At 40.1% G+C, this 25,839-nt stretch overlaps 3 protein-coding genes across 4 annotated transcripts; 1 reads left to right on the top strand and 2 right to left on the bottom strand.

The window, feature by feature from the left end:
- Positions 1-882: 882 nt before the first annotated feature.
- On the bottom strand, positions 883-14,621 carry coq8ab (coenzyme Q8A, genome duplicate b). The gene is made up of 15 exons (XM_087832911.1): positions 14,212-14,621; positions 13,754-13,910; positions 11,550-11,834; positions 11,375-11,441; positions 10,186-10,257; positions 9,048-9,173; positions 7,332-7,417; positions 7,110-7,250; positions 6,932-7,013; positions 6,722-6,815; positions 4,915-5,056; positions 3,994-4,101; positions 3,833-3,898; positions 2,525-2,611; positions 883-1,646 (listed from the first exon to the last, which is right to left on the bottom strand). Exons 2-15 carry the CDS (start codon positions 13,886-13,888, stop codon positions 1,353-1,355), a joined length of 1,785 nt encoding a protein of 594 aa, XP_087689037.1. The 5' UTR covers positions 13,889-13,910; positions 14,212-14,621; the 3' UTR covers positions 883-1,352.
- Positions 14,622-16,622: 2,001 nt separating this feature from the next.
- On the bottom strand, positions 16,623-20,998 carry tatdn3l (TatD DNase domain containing 3, like). Of its 2 annotated transcripts, none has more exons than XM_006798672.3 (10): positions 20,886-20,998; positions 20,768-20,800; positions 20,608-20,681; positions 20,442-20,526; positions 18,588-18,650; positions 18,396-18,505; positions 17,806-17,861; positions 17,597-17,709; positions 17,311-17,391; positions 16,623-17,039 (listed from the first exon to the last, which is right to left on the bottom strand). In XM_006798672.3, exons 1-10 carry the CDS (start codon positions 20,937-20,939, stop codon positions 16,896-16,898), a joined length of 813 nt encoding a protein of 270 aa, XP_006798735.1. In that variant the 5' UTR covers positions 20,940-20,998; the 3' UTR covers positions 16,623-16,895. The 2 variants fall into 2 exon arrangements, with proteins under 2 accessions (XP_006798735.1, XP_006798736.1); XM_006798673.3 differs by having other exon boundaries at positions 17,311-17,388.
- Positions 20,999-21,155: 157 nt separating this feature from the next.
- Positions 21,156-25,467, top strand: fuca2 (alpha-L-fucosidase 2). The gene is made up of 7 exons (XM_006798671.3): positions 21,156-21,449; positions 21,715-21,902; positions 22,062-22,401; positions 22,485-22,695; positions 23,402-23,592; positions 23,721-23,826; positions 23,968-25,467. The coding sequence occupies exons 1-7, from the start codon at positions 21,259-21,261 to the stop codon at positions 24,103-24,105; spliced, it is 1,365 nt and encodes a 454-aa protein (XP_006798734.2). The 5' UTR covers positions 21,156-21,258; the 3' UTR covers positions 24,106-25,467.
- Positions 25,468-25,839: the final 372 nt, after the last annotated feature.

The raw sequence follows: 25,839 nt of genomic DNA, 5'->3' as shown, positions 1-25,839 counted from the left end.
TTAAGTACGCGGCCCTTGAGGATCGTTGAGGCTGCGTACTTTAAGGCTGCAGACCCTGAATTGGGATACAGCCAAAGACTAGTGAGCTTCCTGAAAAGCCTGCCTCGGGTATGCTTTTATTTACACCTTACTAGGTGTGACCAATTAGCAACAGCTGAACACACTGAGGAGATTAGGGGCTGCAGAGGAGCGTAACACCATCTCCCTCAAAAGGGTTCCTCTAGGACCCCTAAATTTATTAAGCCAAAGCCAAAACTTGAGCACTTTATCACCTGCTCTGCTAACACAAAACTAAATACTTGCATTTCTTTAGTTGGCATCTTTAAGCATGGATGCCCCTGCATGAGGATTTAAAGTTGCCACACTGAATGCACAAAGAGTAACATGTGACCAACATAAAGGACTACAACAGTCAAACCCAAAAGGATTATTCAACCTGCTACAACACAAAATGAGAGCAACAACACTAAAGGTCACAGCCCAAGACATTTACTTCATGAGGATGTCATATGGTATCAACCACTGATACATTAATGGAACTCACATGGTGTACTCTCTATTTCAACTAAAAAACTGCTTACCTGCCTCAGCTATAAGACTATAATGGATTCACTTGGGACAATAATTGGCTTTTGAAGTAACACCCTTTCCGATTGGTAACATTAGCAGTGTCAACACCACCGCTGTGTGACGTTTGAATCGCCTTTCATCACACACGTCTGTCACTAAGACATTTTGCAGTTATAAAATTCTAAACTTGAATTTTTTTCTCGTGAATTTAAATATTTTTTCATAAGAACCTTCTCTTTTTTTCCACCCTTTTCTTTACTTCTGTCTGCACCTTGCTTCACTCGATAGATCTCCAGTGCTCGCTAGAACAGATTTGGTTTGTTTTTTGCAGCATCAGTTTCAATTTATTTCAACTGACAATCCAGGTCAAATGAAGGATGCTCCCTCAGATCATACAGGCACATAATTATGAGGTACAAATTTTTTCAAACAATACATACAAAAGAGTCTTAGCACATTATTAAGGACGGTATAGCAAGAGTTAGTCTGGATTGAATCCAGGTCAAAGCAAGCAATGAAATGTTAAACATAGATATGAAATTGCTAATAGGTAGAGATTATTCCGATATGCATTTTTTTAAGTTTTTTTTTTTTTTTTGGGATGTACTGTAACAGTTTAGTTTAACAAACAGTAAAAAAAAAACCCCAACAAATCTAGGCAGTTATTAGTATATCACGTAACAAAACACTTTCTGGCCCGATGAGCCCAAAAATTTGCAGATAAGAATTGTTCAGCATGACAAAAATTCCTGGTTTCAACACACTTTCTGGAAAAGCAGTCTTCAATGTGCGGACTTGGGGTCTCCATCTCTCCAGTAGTTTCTGTGGGCCTCCTGGAACATGTCCTTGCATGCGATTTTAGCTTTGAGTTTCGAGCAAATGAGAAAGGAGCCGCCCATTTTTCTGTGGAGGGAGTAGGTTTCCTCTGGCGGTGGCGTGAGACGCTCTTTCAGCATCACTGGGATGAGGTTGTGGATGCGCTCAGTTGTGCTCTGCATTCCAAAGTCAAAGGGCTTTTCTGAGTTGAAGGCCTCCCCGAGGATCATCACCGCATCCACGTGGGCGTTCTCCATCGCCTTAATGCAGAAGACAAGAAAAATGATCAAGAGGCTTTCAAGTAAAAGTCCAGCATGTACAGAAACCTGCTCCTCTGCTTTTAGACGAAGAGATCAATATTAGTTTTATTTGTGTTGAATAGGACGCTGCACCCAGCAGCTTGCAACAGAGACTGGAAACAAGCTGAAATAATCCCCTCCATCAGCACTTCTAAAGCTAACACTTCATTCATCGTTGGTCACATATTTATTTTGCAGGAGGACATGCAGCCCAAACACAAAGCCAGACTCAATAAAAAAATATTTCCTCTACCACAAGAGCTGCAAATGTGATTAAAGACACACAGGCCTGCTCTCAGCCTCAGGGAATAACTGTGGAGTTATGTGAAGAGAGACTGAACAACACTGGAACACACTAAACCCACACAAGAACTGTAGTGAGACGAGAGAGCAATGTGATCTTCAGGCACCATATAATAAAGAGAACAGAAAAAAAAAAATTGTCCACAGTATATACTCCAAGTCATTTTTACTATCATCTCATAACAGTTCCTTTATAATAAAAACCAAGATAGCGAGACTGTTCACAAAATATTAGTGCTGTTGTAGTTCCTGTTGGGTGCCACTAGAGGTCGCTAAAGAACACCTAGTAAATACTTTGAGTGACTGAATATTTCAAAACATTTTCAATAAAAATGTGGTGCATTTCAGAAGCTCCTCTCAATCTTACTTTGAACACAGTAAAATTGCTGTTTGACTGCATGAACCTTTCATGTCTTTCACGCTACATTCAAAAATACAACAACAGACAAATCATAAACATAAACTCACAGCCACTGTTGAACTGAATCACAGTGTGGTGCGGTTCATTAGTAAAATTTACAATGTCCGTTTCTCACCTTTGACTCGTATCCTGTGAGGAACTTCATTTCTCTGGATTTCAGTAGGACACCTTCTCTGTCCTGATCTGCAGCCGCTTTTATAATCTGAGTGAGAGAAATCGCACCAGACGGTTTCACATGTCGAAAAGATATTTCTCAACTGAAACTTATTAAAATTCTTGTCTGCACAACAATAAAGCACATCATCTGTCTTAACCTGTGTGGTTGACAGATATTCTCACAGCAAAATGACAAAAACAGAGTAACTTGAAAAGGACTGCAGTCCTGTCCCATGATTCAACAGCTTGTAGAACCACCTTTAGCAGCATCAACCTGAAGAACTCGTTTTCTGCACGGCTTTATGAGTCTCTCACAACATTGTGGAGGACTTTGGCCCACTCTTCTTTATAGTGTTGCTTCAGTTCAGTTTCTGGGACCACAGCATTTCAATCAGCTTGAGATCTGGACATTGGGCTTTTGCAGCACCTCGATTCTTCTCTTTTTTCAGCCATTTTGTTCTAAACTGGCTGCTGTGCTTTGGATCATCGTACTATTGCATTTAGCTGCAAACCAAACCAAATCATCACCCCTACACCACGGTGTTTCACAGCTGATACGAGGTGTTTGTGCTGATATGCTGTGTTTGGTTTTCTCCAAACATGGAGCTGTGCTTTCGTCTCATCGGTCAAAATGACTTTAACATGTTAACTGAGGTCTGCAGAGTGTGAGATGTAGCTATTGGGTTTTTTGGGTGACTTTACAGGGAAACGCCTAAATGCTCCAGACCAGAAAACTCCAAAAACCTCTGTTCTCTATAGAGATGCTCACACTTGCCGATGTTCATTCAATCAAGCGCATTTCATTAGCAGTCTTGCCTGCTTAATTCTGTCAATCGAAGCAGTGTGCTAAGTTTTTCACATCCTTTTTTCATATTTGTATGTGTTTAGTTTCTTGATAGTCTTCATGAACACTATTTTCCAAATACAAAACAAAATGTTGTAATTACAAGTAATAATCTAAGTGTACTTCATGTGACCAGAATTATCTGGACCTAGAATGGGTTAAGGAGCAGCCAATGTTCAAGAAACTTTGAAAGACTTTCAGAAAACCTCGACAACTACAAGTCTAGACCACTTAAAAAAACATTACACAGCACATTAGAAGAATAATTATAAAGAAATGACATAACATTTGCACATCACTGTTTGAGAACTAGATAAACTAAATTCTCAGGCAGGTGTATGCATCTTTTTGTTTTTAAATTCATGTAGCACAATAGCCAGTGGGGGCAACAAAGTGTACAACAACAAAGAGAACACTTCTCACCTCAATGTAGGTATCAGTAAAATGCTTGTTAAATCCTCGAGTAGCTCCAAAATCCAGCAGCGCAACCTGACATGAAGTCATAAAAAACAGAAAACATGCGTCAGTGAAAAGGAGAAAGATTAAATCCACGCGTGTCTCTGGTATAACTTGGGCAAACTGACCTTATGAGTTTGTGGATCAAAGAAGAAGTTGGACCAGTTCGGATCGGTTTGCATGTATCTGAACTCAAAAAGCTCCCTCAGGCATAAAATAAGGATCTGCTCACAAATCTGGCAGAAGGAGAGACAACTGGAAGTGACATGAGGTGTTTTTATAAGTGGGTGCTGATACTTAAATAGTGTGTGTTTATTGTTTATTGATTAGCATTCAAATATCTCAGTGAAGACAGAACAAAGATTTACCACAAAGCAAGAAAGCATGAGACAAGGCTAATCAAAAGGTATTGGCTGAAGCATTTGCTTATTACGCCAACCCTTTTAACAAAAGATCTTTTAGCATGCAGCTCCTGTACACAGGGCTCGAAGCAAATAATAAAATTCAATTCAATTCAATTTTATTTATATAGCGCCAAATCACAACAAATGTCGCCTCAAGGCGCTTCATAGATACAGAGGGAAAAGCCCAACAATCATATGACCCCCTATGAGCAAGCACTTTGGCGACAGTGGGAAGGAAAAACTCCCTTTTAACAGGAAGAAACCTCCGGCAGAACCCGGCTCAGGGAGGGGCGGCCATCTGCTGCGACCGGTTGGGGTGAGAGAAGGCAAACAAAGCAAAAACAAAACAAACAAACAAGAAAAAACACCACCACCTTAGTAAGTAACTACATCAAAGCAAAAGAATCAAGAGGTTTTCTGTTTTTGTTTTTTTTTTTTGCTCTTTTCATTCTTGATATATATATTTTTCTAATACTCTATTTTTAAACAAGGAAATAGTTATCTCTGCTACATGCTGCCATGTCTCAGGGTTGGTTTTTTATTTTATTTTAAGGTGGCATGTACCTCATCTTGGCAGAGCACAGGTGTTAACTATACTGTAAGTGGTGTAGAGTTCAGAGCAGAGTGAAGCTCTGTGAAGCATACCTCATTCCTGAGTTCCTGAGGGAGATGTGTGGCCTTGTCCAGCGGGACACCAGGCACCAGTGTTGTGGTGAGAACCTGCTTATTGCTTAGCTCGTCTATCACATCAGGCACACAGAAGAAGGGGTGATCCTCCAGCAGCTCGCTACCAAACACACAGCAACAAAGTCAGAAGAAGCGTTTAGATAACCCCTATCTGGCCCTTCAGGTGCTCTGTTACAGCACAGTGCAAAAGTCTTGAGCCACCTATTTCTTTATATTTTGCTTCCAAGGGGCCAGATGTTTTTGTCTGGTCTTGAGCAATAATTCTCCGACCTTTCTGAAGGGCTTTCAAAGTTTTTTCTTTGGAAAACCTGGAGAACTGAAGCCTCATCAGAAACGATCCCAACAGAAGGGTGGCTGTCAAGAAACTGTTTTTATGGACATGCTGAGGTACCCGCAGTTATACAAGAACTGGATTGAAAATTGCTGGCGACAGATCTCATGGAGTGCTGCATTTTAGCCCGTGGAAATTCAGAAAAGTACTGTTGGATGTTGATTTTAATTTTTGCCGTATTGTTGCAATGGCGGACTGTCAAACTGGATTGCCCAATGTGGGATAAATTGAGTTATCTGATTGTGAGCCACCATGCAAGACCGTCTGAAAAAACATCTGATTGGCAGTTGCTTCATTTTTCAGCATGATAAACGTCAAACACACTGCCAATACAGTAAAAGCACACCTAGACACACACATATAATATGAAAGCTTGCCTAAGAGAGTTCAGGCTGTATTGAAGAATAATGATGGCCATAACAAATATGGAATTTCAAGCTTGTTAGATTTTTTATTTTTATGCATTTCCATTTATGTTGGAATGTGTTTCAATAAATACTGCACTCATTTCGTGAGCAAAATGGAAAGAAATGAGGGGTGGGGCTCAAGGCTTTTGCACAGTACTGCATGTTCATGATCTAGTTGCTGTTTATTGCCAAATGGCTCCTTTATCAAAGCCGCCTGCTGCTGAAAATGTCAAGGGCATGAACCTAAATCAAAAATATCTTTAGGGCTCATTGTGACACAACAAGAGCTGTGAAGGTGTTACTATGGGAACTATATGGGAATAGTAATGTTTGTGTATACTGTATATCATTCATTATGCAGCAGCTATTATTGTAAGTTGTTGCCTGGTAGGACTTTCCAGGAAAAACTGGCAGAGACCAAAGGTTAAAATAAGTTTGTATGTTGTTAAACAAAATCAGAGGGTTCAAAACACTACAAAGTATTTTCTTGTGGATAAGAAATACAGTACAGTAGCTAAAATAGCCAAAAATACCAAAAATAGAGGCACCAATGGTGAAACAACCTGAATGTCTGAGGAGGCGGGAACACAACTGAATTCTGGGAAGTTGACGCAAAAGCCACAGACTATATGAGGAATATTTTTTAAAACTCAAAATCTAAAACCTAACAATGCATTTATACACAAACTGCTAAATAATAAAAAAAATTAAATAAAATAACACAGATAAAGGCCACAAGCCAGAATGTCAATGATGCAGCAGCTCATCTGTCTCACCATGTCATCACAATTCACAGGTGACTGCTCATAAAATAACAAACGTGATCCTGACCTTGAGCAGTTTTAGTGAAGACCAAGTAGGTGATCACTGTGTTTTACTAAAATCTGAACAGTGTTGTGTGAGAAGTAGCGATTGTGGCTAACTGTAGCTAGATGGAAGTTCTGGTGCAAAGCACGCTTCTAGCAAAGACAAATAAAACATTACCCAAGCTCAGTCAATTTAGTAAGAATAAATGCAAACAACTCACTGAAATTTTCTGGCACAATTTGCTTCCCTTATATAATCACATTCCAGCGCCAACTCTCGACTCATGACCTCAATGAGATGCTCAGGAAATAAACCTGGAAAAAGAGGACAAATGGGAGGGGGGGGGGGGTTGAAAATCATTGTGGTCGAGCTGCAGGTTTACAAAGATCAGACAATAGCAGCTGTTATCCCTAAATGATAAGAAAAATACCTTCAGGCAGTGCGTTGCTTAACCTCAGGGCAGTCATGATATTATTCACGTCACTCTCGATACTCTTTGCTATTCCAGGGTACTGAAGGAAAAGATTTGATTGAGTTATTTTATTCCATTCGCTGACTTATGACCCACTTAACATTTGCATTTATCTCAGCATAAGCACTTCTCTCACCTGAATCTTCATGGCTACCTCCCGGCCATCCTTCATCTTTGCTAAATGGACTTGACCAATGGACGCGGCTGCGAATGGCCTCTCCTCGAAGTATTCCAGTTTGTCCCTCCAGTTTGGGCCGAGATCATTGTAAATGACTTTCTGTAGAGAGAAAAAGAAAAAAAATTAACTGGAGAAATGTAACTTCATTTGTATAGTTTGCCAGCGCTCTCTATACTGTACCATCATCTGCTTAGTAGGCATGAAGTCTGCACTCTGTCGAACACGTTCAAAGATTTTAGCCAGCTGAGGGTTGATAAAGGCGTCATCTGATAAACAAAAGTACAGAGCGAATGAAACACATGATGATGCCTATAGGGTAAGAACTGTTTAAAAAAAATAATAATCCAGGTGTTATTGAAAAGACAGGAGGCAGAGCTGAAATTTAGGATTAAAAATGAATTGAAAATGCTCAGGGTGAGACTTGCAGATGTGCAGAGGATGTGGATATACTGGAGGATGTTGAATATGGAGCTGCCAGGAGGGGGAAAAGAGGAAGATCACAGAGGATTCATCGATGTTGTGAAGGGGGACATGCAGAGAGTTGGTGTCACAAAGGAGGATGACAGGGATAGAGTGAGGTGAGAGCAGGTAAATGATGAAGAAGTAGTAAAAACAATCCTCTGGTACTGTACGTTTTCAAGTGTGCAAAACTGATAGTCTTAATTAAATCCTTGCTTTTAAATGAAAAAATACCTCAAAGCTTAAATTTGGCTAGCTGGTATCATGCAGTGAGTTGGTCTAGAGCTTAAATGGTGCCTTAAAGGAGAGATAAGAATGAACCAAAACAGGGTCCAGACCATAGCAGAGTTAGGTTTAACACTCTATAGGTCCATCACTAAGATCAATCTCTTTCACATAAATTAAGCTGTAAAATACATACATTTAAAATAAAAATATAACCATTTAATGTAGCTTTACTGTAGTAGAGACAAGTGTTTCCCTATAAATTCTTTTATTATCTAATAATATATTCAAAATGTAAATAAGTTTACTGTCATGTAGGAAGAAAAACAACAGATCCTCTTGCTGAAAAACTGGAAATAGTTGTTGTTCTGTATTTTTAACGTGAAAACTAATAACACTAATAATCACAAACGGTTTCACTTCCACTCTCCTTGCAGATAAGGATCGTTTGAAAGCTGAAGAGATACTAAACGGACCTTGAAGTGACACCGTTTTGTCAACAGCTTTTTCCCCCCCCTCAAGGTCAGTATTAAGATAAAGTAAACGAAGTTAGCCGATGATAACGCTGTGTCACAGCTGGCTACCATGTCAGTTTGGATAAGGGAAAATAAAGCTTCTACAAACATCTTTAAAACAAATGTTGTTGAACAATCTTGTGGTTTCTTTTAAAAGGTTGCCAAGGATTAATGTTTCAAAAAAAATGCTTGGCTGAAGGATTTTATCGCAGGGATCATACATGACTGCACAGGCCAGAGCTGAAAAACACGACTGCGCTGTAAACATGCTTTTTAAAGCCAACAGTCAGGCTAGACTCTGCCACCTACAATAACTCCACTGGAACTGCACGCATTGTGTACAGCTGGCCCGATGTTTATTTTTGGGGATGACATTTTAAAGTTGGTGAAGTGATCTCGTTTGTTAGCCAGCGAGTCCAAATCAGCATGACAGAGTCTTGTTGACAAGTTGAAGCAGCAGACAGTAGGCATGTTTAGTCTGTGATGGATGTTGAACCTTTATTTGTACACCGACACATGTGGGTTTCCTGCTTATAATATGCCTCAGCAGTTTGTCCAGACCCTCATGTCCCTGTATCACGTGAGATCAGTTAATACTGTATCACTAAAGATTAACTTCTGCTTGTGTTTACAGTGATTAACACAGCTAAGATCCATTAAGGTGCATCACTCAGCTGTATTTGTATCTGCACCTCACCTTGAATACTGAGCATCTGTCCAATTTTTAGAGCAGCACCTCGAACTTTGCAAAGCGTCCGGACAATTCTTTGAGCGTTGGCTTCAGAGAGGAAAGCATTCGAATCCATTATGGCCTTTTTGTTACCTAGAAAACACAAAAACTGTTTATAACATGTGCCAAGACAACTCGCAACTGAACACGTTTTTGAAAAATGCATCAATCCACAACAAATCCCACCATTTTTCTTTTATTCCTAAATGTGCAAATCCTTGTTATCCTAGCACATTCTGCTTTCTCTGTCTTAAAGTGTCCCCACTTCCTAGATGTTTAGTGGGGTTCAGGTCAGGTGAGCGTGGAGGAAAGACTAAAAGCTTTAAGATAATCTCCTTGATCGTGCTTTGTGTGTACAGCTCACTGACGCCCAGCTATATTTATAACAGGTGAAAAATGTCTCCAAGATGATTTGCTTGAACAAGATTCTGATGAGTGGATCGACTGAACACAAGCTTCAGTGGAAGGTTACATCCAGAGGAAATGTGACCTGCTGCTCAAAGCAAGCATCATAATCAATACCACTAATCTGCTTAAATTCGACTCCTGACCTAGAGCCAATGAAGCATCTACAATATTGCTTTCTAACTTTTAGTCACAACATTAGACATTTTTTAACATCAATTTAAATCCACAGACTTTCCATTTTTATTTCCATGTTTTTGTGAAATGCAGAAGTTTTTTTTTTTTTTGGTACGATCAGGCTTTTTGATGCCAGCGTTTGTAGCAGGATGTTACATAGGTGATTGTTTCTTCTGTGCAAAATCTCAGAGATCCTTATTTACAAACAAAACATTACAATAGTGTCCTGCATTTCCCCGAACATTAAACAAGTCACTGATACTCTGTGCTTGCGTAAGTTTTCTGCTTCCACATAAAAAAATATTGAACTCCAATATCCAGAATTAGACTACCTGGACATCCTGACGATAAACCGGCAGGTATGTAGTTTACTCACGATTGCTTATCTTAACAGTCTCAGTTAAACGACAGGTCAGCTGTGCAGGGTAGACGAGCAGCTATAGCTTTCCTGGCATCATTAGCAAAGCCTAAACATGAGGATCAACCTCAGCAGACTCGTAAAGCAAAACTCTCCTGCTGTCACCTCGTTCTTTGGGTTTTAAACTCTTCTTGACCACTTCTGCGATTGCTCCGATGCCAAGTCCAACTGCCAGACCTGCAAAAGGAAGTGATTTTTTTTTTTAAACCAAACAATTCACTGAATAAACTGCTGCAAAGATGAAGTTAACATTACCAGTGTTGGTAACTGCTTGCAAGAGCAGTGTTGCCCTTACAAACAACCTACCTGCATATGATAACTACTGCATAAAAAAAGAACGTGATAACAACAATCAGCAACCAGACTTGGGTATAATTTCTTAAAGCAGCACCAAGGAAGGATCAGGGGCAAATGGAGGCCAAGAATTAGTGAGAGAAAAATTTGATACTTCCACGAGAAGGCAGCTGATGGTTGATGCACGTTTTCCTATTAGCTGGATTCTCAGGCATGTTCCAGTAACGTTTTTTCTGCTACTGATACTCTGTAATTTAAGTCCTGTGAGGGAGCACGTCAGCACTTTCCACAATCTAACCCCACCTCTTGAAAACTGCTGACCAAGGTCATGAGGTCAGACTCTTTCCACTAAATCCTAAATTAAACTTTGATACCCAAACACTTTACAGTATGAGGAATACAAGCAACAGTGGCTATTCTACTTACAAAAAACAGATGTCTGTATAAATGGCATGTTCAGGCTTTGTGAGGGAGTTTTTACTCAAGTGCATTTTGACGTCTCGCTGAGTTAGACTTGGAGGAAGTGCCAGCACTGCCAAAAACAAATTGCAGAACTAGTTTGCAGAACTTCTATCGCAAAAAGTCGTTAGTTACAGACTCCATCCAGGATTATGATTTTTAAAAAGGTCGGATTCTCATTTAATATATAAAAATTAAAGTGAGCTCAACATTAAATTGGTTAACAATTTTATAGATGTTCTCTCAGCTTAAAAACAGAATCCCAGTAAAGAAGCTGTAACTGATTATTTTAAAACACATTTTTGGGGGAGTGTGATAGGTTTTCAACACTGCTGCTGCTTCACATTCATGCAGATCACACTTTGACAGCACCTGGCAGCAGCCCAGTATTCCCACACAAGCTGGCGTTGTCCAGTTCTTGCCCAGTGGAGCAACTCAGGGTCAAATGCCTTACTGAGAGGTACACTTTGTTTTGAGATTTACAGACATTTTTTAATTCAGGTTTTAATGTGACAAATACCATGGTAAAGAAATCCCCTACCTCCAAAGTTTACCAGCCTTCCTATCCGTGTGACGGGTACCCTCTTCTCTCGAGCTTTTTCACTAAGCTGAAATCAAAGGAAATAAAATGTAAACACTTCACTGCAGCTGTGAAACACACACTCGCATTTATCATTAAAACACTCATTTACAGAAAAAAGAGAGAGAGTAGATACCACTTGCGTATGCTGCTTAAAGTCCCTTTTCTTGTTACTCCTTGCTTTATCGATATCCTCCGATGTCAGCCGCCCCACTGTGGTGTTGTCCTGGTTAAAGAGCCTTGTATGTCCAGAGAACAGCCGACTTGACCAGTCTTTGTAGTACCTAAGACCTTTATCACATCTTCCACTGCAGGTCCTCCGATGCCCATTTGCACTTCCTGTTAAGCTGAAGCAAGCAGCCATAGTGGAGTATCTGTGAAATGTTGTGCCTCTGTATACGCAGACATCTTTCTGGTTCTCCTAAAAGAACAAAACATGACATTCAGCAACATTTATTTATGCAGCTGTTAAGTAAGGATGGGACAAAATGTTTTTTCCCTTTCTCTTGTGATATGTTACCGAAACGCTGGCGCCAAATATCAATATTTTTATTAAAACAAAGATGATAACTAAACTTCAGGGACGAAGAGAAGAATCTTGCAGCAGAAAAATGGCAAGAAAGCTAACAAATGTGAATTTAAATGTTACTGTGTAAAAACTCCCTCACAAAGCCTGAACATGCCATTTATACAGACATCTGTTTTTTGTAAGTAGAATAGCCACTGTTGCTTGTATTCCTCATACTGTAAAGTGTTTGGGTATCAAAGTTTAATTTAGGATTTAGTGGAAAGAGTCTGACCTCATGACCTTGGTCAGCAGTTTTCAAGAGGTGGGGTAAGATTGTGGAAAGTGCTGACGTGCTCCCTCACAGGACTTAAATTACAGAGTATCGATAATATTCTTAAATAATAATGACAATACACACAGGCACAGCAATGCTGTTTATAAAAGCATAGTTCCTGCTTTTTACCCTTTTAAGTGGTATTATGCTATGGTGATATGATGTTGCAGTGATGTGCTGTAGGTGACCACCTTGCAATGTACAAATTTATCAGTTCAGCAGGGTTGCCGTATCATGATATTGTTATTATCGAGGTAAAGGTATTGTGAGAGTACTGTATCATGAGTAGAGATGCTGGGACCAGCCGACAAACTGCAGTCAGGGCATCTCTAATCATGAATAGTGTTCAATGCAATGCAATACAATATAATGTTGTTACAGTGATGCACTGTACTTCTAAAATAGCTGCACTGCTACTTAATTTACAAGTTGTTGATGATGTGTTTAATGGGCACATGGATTAACAAAATTATAAAGATCACAAATAAATAACAAACGCCGCGGTCCACAGATGTGGAGCTTGATACAGGAAACATTTCTACATAAGAAGCCCTATTTGAGCTGTTTTTTGCCAACTATGCAGCAGATTTGTGGAAAAAGCAATATAAAGAGTGGAATAACATGTTACTCATTACATCAAGTAAATAAGAAAAGAAACAATAACTCATAACATGTAAAACATTACTTTTGGAGTAATGTGAGCTGTTCCCATCCGTGAGGTTCGCAGGTTTTTAGTATCTACAGAACATAAAACCCTTACAGGAAAACCTGCTAACAAATTAGTTCTGTTAAAGTAGAAAATAAACATTACAGCTGTATTCCTCCTGATGCACAGAGCTCTGTATGAAACTCCTATTAAAGTGGAACAGAAGATGGGCTGGCATTTACAGAAATTGGCCCATGCAGAGGCGTTACTAATGAAAGTGTATTATAATAAATACACTGTAAACTGCTATTAGATACAACATCAGTGTTTGGTCTCAATTAACAGGTTACAAAAATACAGTACAAGTTCATGCTGTTGCCTTCAGATCCTTCAGCTTGGTGCAAAAGAGAACCCCTGGTGTAAGGCGTTATAAATACTAAAACCAAGTGTATACAAATCCAGCTTCTACCTGCTTAGTTCAGAGGCTGTTATTTTAGTCCCAAAAGACTATTATTGATTAATTATTAAATATCCAAAGTACAAATCCTTTAATTTTAACCATGAGCCTTTATTCCCAACAGCGAATAAATAACAGGCAGTTTACCATTTTTTTTTAATTTTTTTTTTTAAATACCCCTATCAGGCTTTAGGAAATTTGTATCCTTCACAGCCTGCTTCACAAACCATCCCCTCTCACTTCTGCTTCTGTACTACCTGCCTCCAGAAGCCTCCATCTACTGCTGCTGATGAGGTCATAGTGACCAAAAAGCAAAAACAGAAGCGCTGCATGCAATGTGAAACTTGATCCTAGTCTGCAACTGCACAACACCCAAATCACAGCTGACTGCTCACCCTTGCCGTTCCAGTGGTGTGATGAAAGTTTACCAGCCTCTGGTTCCCGGTGACAGTTAGGCCGCCTGGTGGGGCTCTGCGGGCCGCCTGCTTTACCCACTTAAGACTCCTCCAGACCACGGTGTCGCCTGCCATGCTGCAACTGTCGGTTAGAAACCTGCAGGGGAGTAAGGTCTTTAAAACAGGTGCTAGAGTGTCATGCAGAGATGTGTGAAGTGATGTAGCTCTTCTGGGTGAATATCCGTTTATGCTCTCACACTTAAAGAGTTCAAGACCACGTAGAGCACGCTTAAGCAAAACAACAAAATAAACAATGCAAAAGTGTGATATTGACGTTGCTAACAGCCTGGACAAGAAAGGAAAATTAAAAAAAAAAAAATTAAAAAAAAAGCACAAAGAGAAGCTTTCAAAACAAACCCGAGACAAAAGGCATGGACAAAGAAACAACTTCCACTCACCACTAACAAAAACTTCGCAACACACGTCCTCCCCGCTCAGTGAGCGTGCACACCAGCAAGCATTGTGCTACTGTAGCATGAGCCACGTTCACCTTGATTTAACTCGACACAATTCCCTTAAAAACCTCCAGCGGGACGAAGGAAAAAGGCGGGCGACGCGCTGGAGTACGTGCCGATTCTGGCCGAGGCTCCCTCGGAAGAAGTTTAACAAACACAGGCCAATGAGGCAACTTCAGCCGCGGGGTCCAGACATCAACATACACCCTTACTGGCTGGACAAACTGTCAGTCGCCCCTCACACGTCAGCACGCGACCGATTGGCGTGTCCTCCAATGGGGCGGTGCGAGATGTGGACACTTGAGGTGTTCACGAGCAACTAGCAAGAAAGAAAAGAAAAAAGGACACATGGGGGAGAAGGCTTTCTGCCAGACCATGTGCTGGACATGCGCTCTCTAACGTTCGATGTAAGGTTACTATGGCCACGAGAAGTAGTACAACGCTCAAAGTAAATGGTTATTTATTAATTTATTTAGATAAGGTAGATCCGTATTTGCCCCAAAGGTGTACCAGAGGCGACTCAGTAATTTCCACAATTTACAACAACAACAATAATAGTAGTAGTAGTACAAGAGAGCAAAATAATAGACAATGTACTATTGTAATATTAGATATATTTATAAATTTCTTTCTTTCTTTTTTTTTAAACCAAATTAATAAACACAATATTTAAAGGTTATTTCTCGATATTTTTTTAAAATTTTATTTTAGCTAGTTTTTGAAGTTCACAAAATTGTTTCAGTTAGTTTTTTTTTAAAAGGTCAATTTTTTTTAATTAGGCAGCTGACACTTTTGTTTTCCAGGTCTAGGTTTATTTTTTTGTTTAGTTTTAGTTAACTCTGATAACCTTGCTTACAAGCAGGGGTGTGTCTAGAAGATGGGGGTGCGGGGGATTGTAGATCACGTGGCGGTTTACACATTCGTCTAACAAGTGAAATACTTCCAGTTCAATAACAAGAATACACATAATTCACTTTGGAGTTGCTATAGGAAGAGGATGCAGCGGGAAATACAGCCAGATCAAACATGCAGAGCAATCCGTTGTGGTGCCACTTGGGAAAAAGGGAGTAGCTTAAAGCAGCTTTTATTATTAATTGAGCTACTGAACATTAGATAAGCAATTAAAAGTAGTAGCATCCCTGACATTAAAGAGATATACATATAAACAAGTCAATAATTATGATACAATAACATCATGCTTGGTTATATGATTCTGAAAAGTTTCATCCCACATGATGAGTACATTTACTGTAGATGCTTTAAATATATTTTAAATATACAACCTGTCAGCAGTTAAGGTATAAATGCCTTTTCTACTTTCCCAAAATAAGTGTCTTGAAATTCTTGTCCAACACCACTTTTTACCCAAAAAAATCTGTGATAGGACACATGATATGCACATGAGCCTGAAATTGTATTTCAGAACACAGGGGAACACAATGCACATCTGCCTCTGCGCCTCGTGGTCCCCCATGACCCCCCCCCCCCCCCCTTTTTTTTTTTTTAAATCTGGAAATGCCTCTAATTTCAACATAGACAAAAGGAATGTTTTTTTATATCATTTAATCATGATGCAATACAATGTTTTCTTAAAGTTTGATAGAAGGTAAAGAAACTTTACTTGAAAGGTATTCAGTTTCATTTTAGAGTAACTCAGAATCTGCCAGTCTGAGATCAGCATATCTACAATATACTGTGGGTAAAAGCATTTAAAAGTTTATGAATAAGCAATAATATTTTTAGAATGTATTCTCTGGCAGACAAAATGAACCTGTGCAGTAATCTGAGAACTGCTTGGCTGGATTACATTTAGCTCTTTTAGTCTTTAAGACTCTAGCAGCTGCGTTCTGGATAAGTTGAAGCTTTTTTTATCACTGTCTTAGAAAGACTGGACAAAAGTCCATTACAGAGATCTAATCTGCTAGAGATAGCCCTGAACTAGTTTCTCCAGATGGCATGTCAGTACAACTCAGCTGAATCTTATCTATCTCACAACTCAAACAAATCAAATCAATTCACTGATTTCCTAAATCTAAGATGTGCAAACACAAAAGCAGCAGACATAATTCTATTATTTAGTCTGAAAGCAGAATTGATTACAGTCTTGTGGTATTAAACTAGCTTAGTGTACCACTAGTGTAAACTGACCACTGAGTTCAATTTGTTCTTTTGTAAAAAACCAAGAATGAAATTTAGTTTCATAAGTGGTTTAAAAAACAACAACTTCAGAGCTCAAAAGTGAAAATGCTGAAAATTATGAGGTGCACGTGAAGGCAACACTACCCCCATGCAGCTGTGAAGTTTGCCATCAGAGTGTGGTAGCATCAGCTGTCATGAAGTTAACAATGAATTGCCTTTTAATTTGAAAAAGTGATCAAGGAAATAACTGCTACTGCTCTGCTTGTGCTGGGATATAAAACTGGCATGCAGGATGTCAGTGGCAGGAATTTCAGATGTGTCAAATGCACAAAAAAAGCACAACTTGGATGCGAGTTTGTAAACTCGTCTTTATTTTCTCATGTTTTTGTTTTGCTTTTTACACCGTAGGCCATTTTGTTTCCATCATATATATAATTTTTCCTTGGCAAATCCTTTTTTGATAGATAAACTATTCTTCGTGCTCTCTGTCAAGGTCTGATGGCAGCCTTCAGCTTCGGAAAGAGTTGGAGAGCGTTTTGTGTCGTCACCTCCATCACCTTCTCCAGCGACACTCCTTTGATCTTACTGATGTACTCGGCAGACACACAGATGTTTTTTGGCTCATTTCTCACCTGCAGTCAGGACAAGGGACAATTGTTGTATTGATTCTTATAGTTATCATATTATCAACTATATTAATTACAACAAACTAGTTGTAATTAAAGGGAAATTTCATGAAATTTCCCCTTGTGGGACTAATAAAGGTATCTTATCTATCTTATCTTATCTATCTTATCTAGAAACTAGAACATTTATTATACAATTTTCTTTGTAATACATAAAGAAAATATTAAATTACTCCTCCCAAACAAAGATAATATAAGAAATATTTAAATACTCAACCTGTTTTTCTGGGCCGAGAGCTGGAGAATCAGTTTCTAGACAGATGTTCTCTAACGGCAGCTGTTTCACAAGTTTCTGCTTCTTGGTGGAAAATACACACACAGATCACCATAAATCATTAATGCTCAATGTGATAAAGTCAACCAATGAAAACAAAGTCAACATGCCAGTGCCGTGTGGGGAGTGTAAATACTCACATACAACTGTTACCTGTGTCAATTAAATAAACTAGTTTGGTCTGTTTACACACAAATGACAGATAAGCTGACTGCATGCTCGGCTGTACCTGCTCACTCCTTATTATGGATGGAGGGATAGAGAAGAAATAGCCGGCCTTCACTCCCTCCATAGCAACAGACGGTTTCCCATCAAAAGCATGAAGAAGGACTTTTCTGACACCTAGTGGCAATACAAAGGAACTGCAGTTTATTTGTCAAACACTCAAGAAAACTGTTCACTCACATGCAAACAGACAGAATAAACTTAGGTGTTCACCTTGCTCCTTCAGGAGCTGGATGGTGGGTCTTCCTGCAGACCTTGAATGAACATTTCTAAAGCCAAAAATAAAAGAAAACAAATGATCAAACACAATGTATTATAGAAGGATTCTGTAATATACTGTGGCGGTCCTTGTCTCATAAACCTTAGATTTTGATCGCTTTAATTTCTGCAAATGTTTGTTTTCTTATGGAGTTCTTCTCTGTCTTATTTAGGTTTTCACACTTTAATTGTAGTTTACACATTTGCCCAATGTATGGATCGTCCCTGTTTTGATACCAGGAGGAGACACAGATCCATTTAGGGTTGTGTTGCGAAGGGAATCTGGCATTAATATCTACCAAATCAAATATGCAAAGCTATCTACTGTGCAGACCCTTTCTGAATAAGGGAGTGGCTGAAAGACTCTTCTTCTATTAAAAACAACAACAAAAAAAAAAAACCCAACCCAAAAACAATACACATTAATATTTGTACTGTATATATTGCTACACCTCCCAGGAAAGCTCTTAATTAGTCTTTGCTTAAAAAATGCTAATAAATGTACCACATGAATTTCAGAGAATAGCCTTAATAATAAGACTCACAGAGGGAGGTCCAGCTCCTTGGCTATCTGTGCTTGACGAATCAGGACCAGCCTTTGATTCTCCTTATCGGTGTCGCTTCTGACATATCGGGGTGTAAAATCCAAACCAACCTACAATGGCAAACAAGCTGTAATATCATTGTAGTTAATAAAGAAAACCAATGAAGGTGAATCAAAGATGCTCAATCTTTACCTCCCCAATGGCAACAAGTTGGTCTTTGTATTTCTCTATGATAGGCAAAGCAGCATCCAGATCCTGTAAAACACACAGAACACACTCCTGAATCTAACTGCATAAACCAGAAATAATTCATCCAATTTTTTAAATTTACAAGCAGTAAAAATTACAATGTTTTTACTGTTTTCTGAGAAAACTACAGCTGTGGTGGAGGAAGAGAAACACAGACAAATTAACTGTCTATCCATTCTTGTATGACAGTTGTACTTACAATCTGCAGTTCTTAGTGAAACGAAGCGAGACTTTAATGAGCCTATTAGTCATTGTGGGCGATCGTGGCTCAAGAGTTGGGAGTTTGCCTTGTAATTGGAAGGTTGCCGGTTCGAGCCCCGGCTTGGACAGTCTCGGTCGTTGTGTCCTTGGGCAAGACACTTCACCCGTTGCCTACTGGTGGTGGTCAGAGGGCCCGGTGGCGCCAGTGTCTGGCAGCCTCGCCTCTGTCAGTGCGCCCCAGGTGGCTGTGGCTACAATATAGCTTGCCATCACCAGTGTGTGTGAATGGGTGGATTAGGGACTAGTAAAGCGCTATACAAATACAGGCCATTTACCATTTACTGCAAAATTGCAGAAAGAATGAATCATCCACACTATTTCAGGAAAGAAGCGCTGCTGTTTTTTTCCACCACTGAGTACCACAATTGATTTTTTTAAGATCAGACTGAAGCACTAATAATGAGACACACTGGTGACCTGTCAGAGTGTACCCCATCTTTCTAAAATAGCTGGAATACAGTCCAGCACATCGTGACCATCAATTTGATAAGCAGATGAAGATGGGTGGCTAGATGGATGTTATATTTTCATAAAGCCACAATACAACAATACTTGTTTACGCTCTACATGGCTGTTCGGATCAGCTGGCTGTTGTGTTTGTGGCCTTCTGGTGAATAAAGAAATATGAGCCATCTTTCTCATCCCCCATTAGTACTCTTGCTGCAGTGTTTTGTATCAAATGAAGGCTTTTCAGAGAAGTTCAAAAACAGCCTGATAATAACTTACAATAGTTCACCCTTGCAGTAATAAAATCATGAACTATTTTTTCAGCATCACTCTGAGACAGGATGTTCCTACTTTTAGACACTACACAGATAAAAGGGAACAATCTTACATATTTGTAAGGCACTTCAAGATTCCTCGTAGTGCTACTGGAAGCCAAAGTAATTCTATCCATACTAGGAATTTGGTTAGACCCCATGTTTCTCTGATATTTACAGCTGAATATAATAACCTCAGTTTTATCTGAATTTAGAAGCAGGATATTAGAGCTCATTCAGGCCTTTATGTCTTGAAATCATTCCTGTAGTTTAACTAATTAATTTTTGTCATCTGGCTTCATAGATAAATATAGCAGGGTATCAGCTACAAAATAATGAAAATGCATGCAGTGTTTTCTAATATAACTGCCTAAGTGAAGCATTTACAATGTAAGAAGTATTGGTCCCAGCACAGAACTCTGTGGAACTCCATGACTAACGTTTGCGTGTAAAGACTCCCTGTTTACATGAACAAACAGATACAATTCAAACTTGGGCAGTGTATTTCCTTTAATGGCCACAGCTGTATTCTTATCTCTGAAGTAAAATGTTTCGATCAGTGGTACTGAATGCTGCACTGAGTACCAAGACAAGCACAAGGACTGGGTCCACTCTCAGAGGCCATAAGAAGGTCATTCGTAACCTTCACTGGTGTCATTTCTATGATATGATGCACTATAAATTCTCAAATCCAAGAAGATTTCTGTTTTCAAGAGGTAGTTGTGACACCCCTAGCTTATGTTAACAGCATGGGTGGAAAAAGATTTTAAACTACCTGAAGGCAAGCACCCCTCTGCTGCTCGGGGGATACTTCTTGAACGGGGTGAACTCCTAAGCAGGGGAAAATGAAACCTGGAAACCTGGAGAAAATTACAGCAGGAAATTACAAAACCGCGACCTACACAGTACAGATACATCATCATTTAAACAGTGCTGGGTACCTCTGTGACAACTCTATAATCTTCTCAAATTCCCTTGAATGCTCGGCCACAGCTAATAACGCCAACAAGCCAGCCTGGACAAGAGTAAAAACAACCAGAAATTATCTTTAAAACAACAAATATCTGACTAACTTTCAGCTTTTACTCACGAGGATCTCACCTTTTTTGAATTTTCGATCACCTCTTCTACATCCTGGCGAAAAAAAAACGTGGAAAGGTTAAATTAAGGTTGCTAAAGATAAAAAATGAATTTTCAGTCCGTAAACTAGCGTTAATACCTTGTCAAAATCCCCCGCAGAGATGTGACAGTGGCAGTCAACGTAGCCGTGCATGTGGACGTTGTTTAGCTCTCAAAATCAAAACAAACCCGCTTCCTCCAATAAAATCCGACTGCGCATGTGCACGTGTGGGCTCGTCAGTGCGCGAGATCGATGACACAGCGCAGCTCGAGAGGGCGGTGCTCTGTTAGAAATTATTGGTTGAACTATGGCGGGAAGTAAACGGAAAGAAATCAAACTTACCTGGTTCTTCAAGGTAAACCAGTCGTTTTTACTTCCTTGTTTTTTCTCTCCTGCCAGTGTCAGTTCCGCAACTTTACTCACAGTCATATGACGTCTAAAGAGTGAAGTCGGATCTGTGTGCGGCACTGAAATGGGAGCTTTAGCAGCCTTTCCTTTGCTTTTATTGATCCTGCAGATCGGGGCCAATAATGCCAAATACGAACCCAACTGGAAGTCCATCGACTCCAGACCGCTGCCAGAATGGTATGACCAGGCAAAGTTCGGCATCTTCATACACTGGGGTGTCTTTTCTGTCCCGAGCTTTGGCAGCGAATGGTTCTGGTGAGTTCTTCTTTTGACATTACCAGATCATTTAAACTTTTGCAGACAATCAGTGAGGGCAAGAGGGTCTGTGAAATCTAGGGAACAACTCATTCATTGGAAATTCCGACTTCGGACTTATCCAGGAACCCGCCATCTATCCTGTCCGAAGTTGCAGATCCCATATGTTTTACATCATGGCAACAGTGGCCGTACAGATTAAAAGTTTTACAGTTTTACAAGTTTTTACAGTGATGACACATTTTGCATTTTATTTGTTACACAGGTGGTACTGGCAAAAGCAAAAGCAAAAGCCATATGTGGACTTCATGCAGAGGAATTATCCCCCAGACTTCAAGTATCAGGACTTTGCACCGCTGTTCACTGCTGAGTTCTTTGATGCCAAAGAATGGACCGACATCTTCGCCTCATCGGGAGCAAAGTACATCGTTCTGACCACAAAACACCATGAAGGTACACCACATTTTTGTGCATCGCTGTGTTTATATATACCAGCTACAGTGTTCTTTTTTTTTTCTGAAGAAGTAGTCTGATGTCAGTATTGGTGTCAGCGATGTATGACTGTCCTTCAACCACACAAGAGATGTTCTGTTTTGTTGGTGTATTTCTCAGGTTTCACACTCTGGGGTTCAAAGAACTCCTGGAACTGGAATGCGGTGGATATTGGACCACAGAGAGACCTGGTGGATGAAGTGGTGACAGCTCTTCGCAATAACGGTGACATTCGTGTAGGGTTGTATCACTCCCTCTTCGAATGGTTTAACCCGCTCTTTGAGCTGGACGCTGCCAATGTCTTCACTACAAACTACTTTCCTACCAGTAAAACTCTGCCTGAGCTTTACGAGCTTGTTGTCAAGTACAAACCAGAGGTGCTGTGGTCTGATGGAGATGGAGACGCGCCTGATAAGTACTGGAACAGCACTGGTTTCTTAGCTTGGCTCTATAATGACAGGTAAACTTGCAAAATGTGCATTATTTTTAGCTTTTTTCCCATCATGGATATAAAAACTGAGCTGACTGAAATCTTCTCAACAGTCCAGTACGTGACACGGTGGTGACGAATGATCGGTGGGGCAATGGCTCCATCTGCACACACGGTGGATATTACACCTGTTCTGATCGCTACCAGCCAGGACACCTGCTCAAGCACAAATGGGAAAACTGCATGACCATTGACAAAAAGTCCTGGGGTTACAGACGTAACGCTCCTCTCAGCGATTACCTCACCGTCGATCAGCTTGTGTCGGTGAGAGCTGAAAATCGTATTCACCTCTAAACTAAAACAGATCCACTGTGATTAAATGAGTCATTGGGAAATTTAGCTAATGCTTCTTTACTCTTTTCAACACATTTCCTACGACTCTGCAATTTTAAATTGTATCTTTAGGCATTTTGTTACTAGCAGCCATCACTTACAAAAAACATACCATGAATACACTTAAAAATGTAAACCCACCAGAGTTAAATCAACAAGTTAAAAAGATGCAAAAATGCAAGACTCGTATGTGTAATTTACAAAAAGATAAAAAACAGTAAAATCAATAAAAAAAAATCAACAAGAAGAATGACAAAATATCATCACATGAGTGAGTGGCATTAAAGAGGAAAGAAAATGGGATAGAGATAAATATATGGGAGTTCAACCTGAGTCAGCGGCACTAGAGAATTAAGTTAGAAACTATAGCCCGAGGGTCGCTCTGCAAGCCAAGGTGAGCCAGCTGAGCAGTGATGCCATTCTGTGGTTAAAATGTTAGGATTCTCCTCTGTTTTACTTTAAAACACGCCTACAGACCCAGACAACGGGGCGGTCACGTTAGATTGAAGTTCGTTTGGAAACGCTGATCTGGAGCCCTTCTTGTGGCTTTGTTTGTTCATGTTTATGTGTCAAAATTCGCTTGTAATAATTTCCAGACATGTCCACTTTAATATGTGTCCATGTGTGTGTGTTTCAGACACTGGTAGAGACTGTGTCCTGTGGAGGAAACCTGCTGATGAATATTGGCCCCACACACGATGGAAGAATCGCTCCAATCTTTGAGGAGCGTCTGAGGCAGATTGGTCAGTGGCTGAAGGTCAATGGGGAGGCCATCTATAACACGACAGCATGGCGAGCTCAGAATGACAGCCTCACTCCAGATCTGTGGTGGGTCCACAACTTTTTTTTTTATAAGGCTACATTGATATTTACCTATAGAAAGACATAGAAAGTTATAGAAAAAAATATATAGATAGATAAAATCAGAGGTAATTAATGGGTCTGATCTTCAACAGGTACACGTTCAGACCCCAGGAAAAAAACATCTTTTCCATCTTACTCAAGTGGCCAAATAATGGATCAGTGATTCTGAATGAGCCAGTGGTTACTGGGCAAACTCAGGTAAGACTGACTCAATACCTAATAATGTTGCGATGCCAGCTTCTTATATTTAAACTGGTATTAGTGTACATGGCAATAAAATGCAGAACCTTGTGTGAGATCTGAACTTTATTCATAACTTCCTTTTGTTTAACAAAAAAGGTGGTGCTTCTTGGTTATGGCCCTCTGAAGTGGGAGCCTGTAAAGCCCAATGGGCTGCAGGTTTACCTGCCCCAGCTCTCCTTTAGCCAGATGCCATGCCAGTGGGCCTGGACACTGAAGCTGACTGGTGCCACTTAAAGGAAAATTACATCACTTGAAGAGGAACTGATGGAGCAGAAAGGAAGGATTATACAGTGGCTTGCAAAAGTATTTGGCCCCCTTTAACTTTTCCACATTTTGTCACATTACAGCCACAAACAATCAATTTTATTGGAATTCCACATGAAAGACCAACACAAAGTGGTGTACACATGAGAAGTGGAACAAAAATCATACATGATTCCAAACATTTTTTACAAATAAATAACTGAAAAGTGGGGTGTGCGTAATTATTCACCCCCCCTGAGTCAATACTTTGTAGAACCACCTTTTGCTGCAATTACAGCTGCCAGTCTTTTAGGGCAGCGGTCCCCAACCCCCGGGCCTCAGACCGGTACCGGTCCGTGAGTTGTTTGGTACCGGTTGAGGCTCAGGCGTGAAATGTATGGTTTTCAGGGTGTTAATCGGTTTTCAGCGTTATTTTGTTATCGTTTTTATCATTAACTCGGTTTTCCTGGGTCTTTTCACGTGTGTTATGAATAAATCTTCTTTTTTTCGGCACCGGTGCTAGTTTTATTTTGTTTTATTTTTCCGCGACACCTTAAAGGCCGGTCCGTGAAAATATTGTCGGGCATAAACCGGTCCGTGGCGCAAAAAAGGTTGGGGATTGCTGTTTTAGGGTATGTCTCTACCAGCTTTGCACATCTAGAGACTGAAATCTTTGCCCATTCTTCTTTGCAAACAGCTCCAGCTCAGTCAGATTAGATGGACAGCATTTGTGAACAGCAGTTTTCAGATCTTGCCACAGATTGTCTCGAAACACCCCTGGCTCTGAAATGTGCAATCATCTTTGTAATACTGGGGCTATGCCCTGCAGCTCCAGTGTAACATCCCTCTTCATGTAATTGCTGACCGACTGTTGCTGCGGGGTGAGACGATGCCCTGCACTGACATCCTCAGTAGCCCGAGGAAGAGTTCCTCCTCTGTTTATGCCGTACAAATCGCACTAATGCACAAGCATCGGAGTCAACAAATGTGCGGTGTTGACCACAGTTTCCAATTCCATTTAGTAAACTTTTCTTTATCTGTAAATGCCAATATTGCTTTACTCATTGTTCCTAATGAATCCCTTTTCACTTGTAACGCCTTTTTTTCTTGCTATCTTGATAGAGTTTCAGCTGGGCCTGCTTGACATTTTTACACAGAACACCACGGTTTTCCTTTAGTTTCTCACCCAGAAACCCAGGCCACTTTCTGTAATTTTGGGACCAGTGACATTAAACACTGTGAAATTGCTCCTTTTCTTTGAGATGTGCTTTGTGGGAAGTTTGATAAGCCTGTTGCACTGATCGGTTTGATTCATTTTTAATAAATGTTTCAATAAAATCAACCTTTATTACACTGACTTGTTCTCATTTGTTGCCTCCCTTTGGCGCCCCCTTGTGTCAACATGTGTAACGCCCTAGCCGCCTGGGACATTTTAAGCAGTCTGACGGTGCAAAACAGATCTATGCACCCCCGCTGTGCACAGATGACCCAGGAAAACAACACATCCTCTTCTGGCTCTGAAAAATGCAGCAGCAGTGAAGTTATTTTCATGTTGCACACTGACCGGTAAGCCTCTGCAGAATTTCTTTCAAAGCTGGTGTTTGCTCTTTTTCTGCACTGAAACCACAGCAGCTGCAGGAGAATTTGTCAACTGAGATAGAGAGTCCGGTGCAGGGCAGATCTCACTGTTGTGTCTGCTCTCTGTTGCACGCCTTTAAGGTGGGA

Source organism: Neolamprologus brichardi, chromosome 19 (genome assembly GCF_056152115.1).
Source record: "Neolamprologus brichardi isolate AB-2024 chromosome 19, ASM5615211v1, whole genome shotgun sequence".
NCBI lineage: Eukaryota > Metazoa > Chordata > Actinopteri > Cichliformes > Cichlidae > Neolamprologus > Neolamprologus brichardi.
The sequence above is the reverse complement of the archived record's forward strand: the minus strand, read 5'-3'. Positions and strand labels throughout refer to the sequence as shown.

What these genes read in the sequence shown, in the direction of transcription:
- tatdn3l (XM_006798672.3), bottom strand. Translation starts at nt 20,939, where the DNA reads ATGCACGGCTACGTTGACTGCCACTGTCACATCTCTGCGGGGGATTTT. An exon ending in TGATCGAAAATTCAAAAAAG is followed by an intron (nt 20,682 to 20,767) that starts GTGAGATCCTCG and finishes ACTCTTGTCCAG; the next exon opens with GCTGGCTTGTTGGCGTTATT. An exon ending in ATTATAGAGTTGTCACAGAG is followed by an intron (nt 20,527 to 20,607) that starts GTACCCAGCACT and finishes AATTTTCTCCAG; the next exon opens with GTTTCCAGGTTTCATTTTCC.
- coq8ab (XM_087832911.1), bottom strand. Translation starts at nt 13,888, where the DNA reads ATGGCAGGCGACACCGTGGTCTGGAGGAGTCTTAAGTGGGTAAAGCAG. An exon ending in TGCCTACTAAGCAGATGATG is followed by an intron (nt 7,251 to 7,331) that starts GTACAGTATAGA and finishes TTCTCTCTACAG; the next exon opens with AAAGTCATTTACAATGATCT. An exon ending in TTACTGATACCTACATTGAG is followed by an intron (nt 2,612 to 3,832) that starts GTGAGAAGTGTT and finishes TCTCTCACTCAG; the next exon opens with ATTATAAAAGCGGCTGCAGA.
- fuca2 (XM_006798671.3), top strand. Translation starts at nt 21,259, where the DNA reads ATGGGAGCTTTAGCAGCCTTTCCTTTGCTTTTATTGATCCTGCAGATC. An exon ending in TTTGGCAGCGAATGGTTCTG is followed by an intron (nt 21,450 to 21,714) that starts GTGAGTTCTTCT and finishes TTTGTTACACAG; the next exon opens with GTGGTACTGGCAAAAGCAAA. An exon ending in GCTTGGCTCTATAATGACAG is followed by an intron (nt 22,402 to 22,484) that starts GTAAACTTGCAA and finishes TCTTCTCAACAG; the next exon opens with TCCAGTACGTGACACGGTGG.